Raw genomic sequence first — 8,135 nt, 5'->3', positions numbered from 1 at the left:
ATCCTGTTCCGGCAGGATCCGGCTCAAATTAAGCCCTGGTTTTAGTGTACTAATGTGCTAATATACTAATGTACTGAATGTGGTTATCTTGTTTTATCTGTGGCTAATTCCTTGCTGTCAGTTGCACCCAGTGGTGAAAATAAAAATTACATGTAATCAGTTGAACTCCCATTTCAGCTAAAGGTATGCTTACGGGAGTAATCACCACACCTTACAAATCTGTTTAGATGATTTTGTTCTTTCAAATTATAACCAAACATCACAAGCTTTTTGCTAATATCAAAACCTTTTTACTCTCCTTGTTTCCAACCACAATTCCCAGCAGGGCCGGAGTGGGCCACTTTTTCAGCCCGGGAGTTTCATGCCCAAATCCGGCCCAAAATTATTTTTCCCTCCTAATCGGCCCAAACTAGAGATTGACATGAGCCGGCCCATCGGGAATCCTCCCGAATCTCCCGATTAGCCACTCCGGCACTGATTCCCAGCAGCTATAGTTGTGTGAAGTTGATCAGCACATTTCTGGCTTCTCAGGATGTACCACAGCACTAATCAATTTTTGTGGAAGGCATATGACCTCTTTCAGGTACCAGACACTAGGTGGATGAGAGCCCATTTTGAAGATATCCCATTTTGTTTTAAAACAGGTGAAAATACCATATCTTGGCTGTCTAAATGGGCATAATGGCAGGTTGTACAATTTTACTGTTGGCATTTACCATGTCAATGGATGTGTTTATTTTGGCTTTTAAGGGGGTTGTTGGTGGAAAGAAGTTGCAGGATGGCACTCAAATCCCTTCTTTCAGAGAATACATGTATGATATGACACCACTCACAACTCATCTTCAATATACTCATTGGTTGCTTGACTGATAATTTAAAGCTAGGTGTCATGCACAAAACCAAATTACACAGTGGACAGGGAGTCAGGTGATGGGAAAAAAACAGTTTATTTTTTTACACCAACAGGGTATGCAATAACAAAGTCGTTGAGAACAACATAAAACCTTAATTTTGGAGTGTTGGATGTGAATCCTCCATTCGTGTCCCTTTCTCTTACCTTCAAGCTCCTCCCTCTCTTACACCTGGTAGCTGAACTGTCATGATGTAATTGTCCTTCATTCATCAGCTTTGACCCAAGTATGATGCTAGTAGGAAGCAGTTGAAGCAGGCTTTGACCCAACTATGACCTATGACCTCTCAAAGACTGTGGGTTGATGCTGAGGCCTCAGGCCCATTTAATGCTTTACATGGTTCCTTACAGTACACAATAAGGTGATGGAGGGATTCTGCATCTCAGATGCAAAAACCTAACTGTATCAGTCCCCTGATAGAAGTTTGTCATGACACTTGTCAGAAGAAATCTGACAACATGGATGAAGAACAGGATGATGTTCTTGATGACGGTTTCAGTGAAAGTGAACAAGCTCACTCTGGTCAGGATCAAAAGGATATTTACACAGATTCAGCCTATTTGATATGAGTGCTTTAATTCACCTAAATGCAGTATGAACCTAAAATGGATTTATGAGGAAATGGTACAGTGAAATATGCAAAAACTTACTGTTATGATAGTTAAGGGTTCATACTCTCATGCAGCAGTGGAATTCTTTTGGCATTATGGGAGACTTCTGAGAAACTGATAACCAATTTCTGAGAAATGTATCTCCAAGCCCTAACAAAATTAAGACTTCAGTGTGGATTTTTGAAAAATGGTACAGCAGAATCTGTCTACATTTGCCCTGGGGGATAAACAAAGGCTACCAATTCTTGGGTGGTTTTTTGGCATTATGGGAAAATTCAGACAAATAGGAAACCACAGTCTCAGAATTAAACAAGCATTTAAGCAGAGATGCTAGGTGAGGGAGTGCAGTTATGACTGACACAGTCCCCAAACGACCGGGGCCCATTTGGTTTTTTCAAGCGGCCAAAATCCCTAGAACTGGAAACTGCTAATATTTAAGATGAGTTTTCTCCTAAGCACATCCCACATTAACCCCATACTTCTGTTTTCCATTCTAGAATTATCCATTACAAATTATTTTGTTCATAACTTTATTGTGTCATTTAAATCAGCAGGACTGGTTGTGTAAAGATCATGGACATGTAAAGGTATAGAATCTAGTAAATTATCAAGAAAATCTCATTTACAGTTTTTAATGGTCAGGTTGAATTTCAGTGTTCCTTTACATTTTGTGTGCACTGAGAAACCAAGTTATTGCTTAGGTAACATGCTATTATACTTTATTTGTTATATGAGCATATGGAAGCATTTCTTTTGTCTTGTCTTTAACACTTCCGCTCCTCACGCGCTCGTCTGCCTTCTCTAGAGCCTGGCGCACCAGACAGAGACGCTGCCGCATCTTCCCTGCAGTCATCGCCGTTGGGCTCAAAGGCGTCCGCGGTTGCCACGGGCCTCTCTAAAGCCACGTGCCCGTCGCCCCCCTGTGAGCAGAGGTCGTGGTTGGCCTCTGGGGGCGCCGTGGTGCCTTTCGTCACATGGGTGTCGTAGCAGTAGATGGGCTCCTCAGCCGAGGCCGTCTGGGTGCGAGGCGTGGTGTCGGTTGGCTTAGCTGGCGTCTCGGGGGCTGAATGGGGCCTGTGCGGAGGCGGGGACAGCGGGGACATGTTGAGTGAGAGGCTCGGACATCGCTTTTGTCCGTCCAGAGGAAGGCGAAGGAGGGAGCGTGGCATCAGAGCACGATGGCTTGGAGCTGAACAGAGAAGAAAAAGGCAGCAGTGTTACTCACTTCATCTACCTGCAGTGTTTCCTTTCTATTCGCTGAATGAGTGAATCTGAAAGATGACCAGAGCGGCTTGTGTACCTGTATGCGTTCTTTCTGAGCTGGGAGTCCAACCCGCTGGTGGGGCTCACCAGGGAAGATAAAGATGCTCCAATTTCTGTAGCCTGAACAACGCAAGCAACAAAAAGCTGTTAACGGCCATTTGATGGCTTCAGTTTACCGATTATATTACTTAATGGGTTCACAATTTCTCTGTCTAATTCCTCTTGTCTAATAGTATTATCTGAATACTGAAGCTGATGGAACTACACAGCTATAGCATTTCAGGAGTAGAACCAGGAAACCATGTGCTGTTTGCAAATATTCAAATGAAAGCATTTTTGGTCTTTAAATGTTAAAGTAATATAAAACATACATATGCAGAATTTAAAAAATACTGTGATAAAAAAGGTACCCCACCGAAAACACCATCGCTTAATCAGCTTTGACTGATCAATTTATACCTTATCACATGGTTTGAAGCCATTGACTTTATGGTGGCCATTTTGGGCACTGTGAACAAGTCCCGATCCGTTTTCTCGTGGGAGAATTCCGGGGAAGCAACTGGAACCGTTGGTCTTGGGCGTGAGGGAGCTTGAGCTGTGGAAGAGGGGACCATCCATCCCACCTTTCCCGTCGGATGCCTTGGCACCAGGGTAAGACTTCCCTGTGCCATTATCCAAGGCTCCGCCTTCCTGGTCGGACTCGTCGGATGACTCTTGGCCATACGGAACCAGGAAAGCTGCTCTATTGTGAGCGGCGGCGCCACCGTTCACCTGCACAGGCCAACTGAGGTCTGAGGTAGACTGTGGTGCGCTGGAGGAAGAGGACGAGGGCAGCGGGCGCAGGTGGGATGCGGCAGCCGAAGAACTGCAGGGGCTGGGCCGGCTCTTCGGGACGCTGCTGCTGTTGCTGCCGCCAGGCTTTGAGCCACCTTGGTCCTCCTTCATGGGAGAGTTATTCTGCAAAGTGAACAGCGGTCAGTTATGGGAAATCTGAATATAAGGAACAGAAAGTAAGAGTTTAACAGTGTAAACAAACAAAACACAGCCCTCTCAATTATACTAGTGAACAATAACAACCAGTTCCCAGTCAGATTTCCTGGCATGGTGCAGTGGTGTGGTGATACCTTTGCCATGTGAGGAGGAAGCTGTGGACCGATGACGGAGGTGGAGGTGAACTGAGGCCCGTTCACCTTGGCCGTGCTGACCGGGCGAGGGGAGCAATGACCGGGACCATGGGTCACAGAGTTACATAAGATCTGTTGACCTAAAAATGATGCATTGGGGGGGGGATAAAAGTGTATAAAATGCCTTTCATACCACTGCTCATTACTAGTTTGTAATGGATAATTGAAACTTGGAAAGAAAGTTGACCCTTATGCACCTGAGTGACGTTAAGTTGGTATTAGTCCTCAGTAGTACAGTTGTGGTCAAAAGTTTACATACACTTGTAAAAAACATAATGTTATGGCTGTCTTGAGTTTTCAATAAGTTCTACAACTCTTATTTTTCTGTGATAGAGTGATCGGAACACATACATGTTTGTCACAAAAAACAGTCATAAAATTTGGTTCTTTCATAAATTTATTATGGGTCTGCTGAAAATGTCACCAAATCTGCTGGGTCAAAAATATACATACAGCAACAAAATTTGTCAATTTTGGTGATGTAGCGAGTTGTGTCAATCAAATTAGCTTCATGTCATGGCCTCTTCACTTCTTGTAAGTGATTCTGATTGACTACAGCTGTTGACTTCTCATGAGCCCATTTAAATAGGGCTCATTTGACCCAGTGATTAGACTCAGCTACAAAAGCTACAATGGGAAAGTCAAAGGAACTCAGTGTGGATCTGAAAAAGCGAATTATTGACTTGAACAAGTCAGGGAAGTCACTTGGAGCCATTTCAAAGCAGCTACAGGTCCCAAGAGCAACTGTGCAGACAATTATACGCAAGTACAAAGTGCATGGAACAGTTGTGTCACTGCCACGATCAGGAAGAAAACGCAAGCTATCACATGCTGCCGAGAGGAGATTGGTCAGGATGGTCAAGAGTCAACCAAGAATCACCAAGAAGCAGGTCTGCAAGGATTTGGAAGCTGATGGAACACAGGTGTCAGTCTCCACAGTCAAGCGTGTTTTACATCGCCATGGACTGAGAGGCTGCCGTGCAAGAAAGAAGCCCTTGCTCCAGAAAAGGCACCTTAAGACTCGGCTGAAGTTTGCTGCTGATCACATGGACAAAGATAAAACCTTCTGGAGGAAAGTTCTCTGGTCAGACGAAACAAAAATTGAGCTGTTTGGCCACAACACCCAGCAATATGTTTGGAGGAGAAAAGGTGAGGCCTTTAATCCCAGGAACACCATGCCTACTGTCAAGCATGGTGGTGGTAGTATTATGCTCTGGGGATGTTTTGCTGCCAGTGGAACTGGTTCTTTGCAGAAAGTAAATGGGATAATGAAGAAGGAGGATTACCTCCAAATTCTGCAGGAAAACTTAAAACCATCAGCCCGAAGGTTGGGTCTTGGGCGCAGTTGGGTGTTCCAACAAGACAATGACCCAAAACACACATCAAAAGTGGTAAAGGAATGGCTAAACCAGGCTAGAATTAAGGTTTTAGAATGGCCTTCCCAAAGTCCTGACTTAAACCCCATTGAGAACATGTGGACAGTGCTAAAGAAACAGGTTCATGCAAGAAAACCATCACATTTAGCTGAACTGCACCAATTCTGTCAAGAAGAGTGGTCAAACATTCGACCTGAAGCTTGCCAGGAGCTTGTGGATGGCTACCAAAAGCGCCTAGTTGCCGTGAAAATGGCCAAGGGACATGTAACCAAATACTAATGTTGCTGTATGTATATTTTTGACCCAGCAGATTTGGTGACATTTTCAGCAGACCCATAATAAATTTATGAAAGAACCAAATTTTATGACTGTTTTTTGTGACAAACATGTATGTGTTCCGATCACTCTATCACAGAAAAATAAGAGTTGTAGAACTTATTGAAAACTCAAGACAGCCATAACATTATGTTTTTTACAAGTGTATGTAAACTTTTGACCACAACTGTAGGTGGCTTGGCGCTGGGTGAAGACCCGTCTGGGTCGCAGCTGAGGCGGCGCACACACTTCCGCTCCTCACGCGCTCGTCTGCCTTCTCTAGAGCCTGGCGCACCAGACAGAGACGCCACCGCATCTTCCCTGCAGTCATCGCCGTTGGGCACAAAGGCGTCCGCGGTTGCCACGGGCCTCTCTAAAGCCACGTGCCCGTCGCCCCCCTGTGAGCAGAGGTCGTGGTTGGCCTCTGGGGGCGCCGTGGTGCCTTTCGTCACATGGGTGTCGTGGCAGTAGATGGGCTCCTCAGCCGAGGCCGTCTGGGTGCGAGGCGTGGTGTCGGTTGGCTTAGCTGGCGTCTCGGGGGCTGAATGGGGCCTGTGCGGAGGCGGGGACAGCAGGGGAGCGATATCCTGAGTAAGAGGCTCGGACATCGCTTTTGTCTGTCCAGAGGAAGGCGAAGGAGGGAGCGTGGCATCAGAGCACGATCTACTGAGTCTGGTAATAGTCCTCAGTAGTAGGTCGCTTGGCGCTGGGTGAAGACTCGTCTGGGTCGGAGCTGAGGCAGCGCTTACGTTTGTCTAAGCTGTGGCCAGAGCGACACTCCATTCGAGGCTCCTCCTCCAAGTTGTGCCTCCTCCTCTTCTTTTTCATCTTTTTGTGTCGGAAGGAGCTGCTGTTCCCATTCCTGTCTGATGGGTCCCTCTCAGAACTCCTGCAGATTGAAAATGATTTGCTTAAGGAAACTGTAGTACACTTTCTGGCTTATGGTTGCTAGATTTTCTACAACAGTAACAGTTCTGTTTGCTGACCCCTCCTGGTCACACACAGTATAGCAATGGCCGTTCTCATGCAACATAAATAGCTCCTTACCTCCGCTTGTCCTTCTTCTTCTTCTTGGATTTCTTATGTTTTTTGACAGGCCGCTCTTCACATGGATCCTCCCTGTCCGACAGGCTACGCTTTTGTGCCTGGGGCCGCGGGGCAGGGCTGGCGGGGCGTGGTGCTTTAGCCCGCTTGTGTCCCGAGTCTTTCTTCCCAACATAGTACTCAAATGAGCGAGGGAAGTCACCTTGACCATTCTCCACATCCCGGTCTCGTTCGTCCTTGCTGCTGTGATGGCGCCGGTGGTGGTAGTGGTCTCGGCGGTGGTGGGTGTGCCCGTCCCGGTGGCGATCTCCCTCTCGCTCTCCAGGGATCCTCTCTCGACTGGCCGAGCGATCCTTATCAGTATGGTGGTCTCTGTTGGAACGATGGCGATGGCGATGGCGGTGCCCGTAGAGCTCCCGACTCCGGTTTTCCCGCTCGCGATAATGTCCCTGCCTGGATCTGCCTCGCTCCTTCAGGGTGGAGGAAAGGTGTGGCTGCCCAGAGTCTTTATCACACTTCCGCTCCTCACGCGCTCGTCTGCCTTCACTAGAGCCTGGCGCACCAGACAGAGATGCTGCTCTATTGTGAGCGGCGGCGCCACCGTTCACCTGCACAGGCCGTCTGAGGTCAGAGGTCGGGGATGCGGCAGCCGAAGAACTGCAGGGGCTGGGCTGGCTCTTCGGGACGCTGCCGCTGTTGCTGCCGCCAGGCTTTGAGCCACCTTGGTCCTCCTTCACGGGAGAGTTATTCTGCAAAGTGAACAGCGGTCAGTTATGGGAAATCTGAATATCAGGAACAGAAAGTAAGAGTTTAACAGTGTAAACAAACAAAACACAGCCCTCTCAATTATACTAGTGAACAATAACAACCAGTTCCCAGTCAGATTTCCTGGCATGGTGCAGTGGTGCGGTGATACCTTTGCCATGTGAGGAGGAAGCTGTGGACCGATGAAGGAGGTGGAGGTGAACTGAGGCCCGTTCACCTTGGCCGTGCTGACCGGGCGAGGGGAGCAATGACCGGGACCACGGGTCACAGAGTTACAGTCAATAAAAGTGTATAAAATACCTTTCTAAATATTCCACTATTCAAAAATCTGGAGCTGGTTTAAACATTAGGTTGAACTTACCGGATGTAGAACAGTAAATACGCTTGTTGGTTCAGCACTGATTGTATGTCGCTTACAGTTACTGATGCGTCGTTCATCTTATACCACTGCCCATTACCAGACTGAAATAAAAACATTATTCCATCCATTAGCTAGAGCAGAAACTCAGTGCAAAAACGCAGAGAATGCTGAAACCGCGCAGCACATCAAACCTTCACATAGCAGTAGTAGTGTCCGGCGTGGCAGCTAATCCCGGAGTGGACCAGCACAGCGTACAGGCCGTAGAGCTGTGGCTCTCCGTGGGACTGCGACATGAACGGACGCAT

The 8,135-nt window shown here is 47.2% G+C and overlaps 1 protein-coding gene across 1 annotated transcript; it reads right to left on the bottom strand.

Moving 5' to 3' along the window:
- Window positions 1-2,068: 2,068 nt before the first annotated feature.
- Window positions 2,069-4,268, bottom strand: LOC143504583 (uncharacterized). Its single transcript, XM_076995966.1, has 5 exons — window positions 4,167-4,268; window positions 3,910-4,049; window positions 3,245-3,742; window positions 2,823-2,905; window positions 2,069-2,711 (listed from the first exon to the last, which is right to left on the bottom strand). Exons 2-5 carry the CDS (start codon window positions 3,916-3,918, stop codon window positions 2,567-2,569), a joined length of 735 nt encoding a protein of 244 aa, XP_076852081.1. The 5' UTR covers window positions 3,919-4,049; window positions 4,167-4,268; the 3' UTR covers window positions 2,069-2,566.
- Between the last annotated feature and the right edge of the window lie 3,867 nt (window positions 4,269-8,135).

Source organism: Brachyhypopomus gauderio, unplaced genomic scaffold, assembly GCF_052324685.1.
Source record: "Brachyhypopomus gauderio isolate BG-103 unplaced genomic scaffold, BGAUD_0.2 sc303, whole genome shotgun sequence".
In the NCBI taxonomy this organism is placed as follows: domain Eukaryota; kingdom Metazoa; phylum Chordata; class Actinopteri; order Gymnotiformes; family Hypopomidae; genus Brachyhypopomus; species Brachyhypopomus gauderio.
Note: the sequence above shows the minus strand (reverse complement) of the source record. Positions and strands in the feature narration are given on the sequence as shown.

Bases quoted from the DNA above. Each gene is read 5' to 3' on its own strand.
- LOC143504583 (XM_076995966.1), bottom strand. The intron at 2,906-3,244 runs GTATAAATTGAT...TGCGTTGTTCAG, and splicing joins GCTTCAAACCATGTGATAAG to GCTACAGAAATTGGAGCATC. The intron at 2,712-2,822 runs GTACACAAGCCG...TTCTCTGTTCAG, and splicing joins CTCAGAAAGAACGCATACAG to CTCCAAGCCATCGTGCTCTG.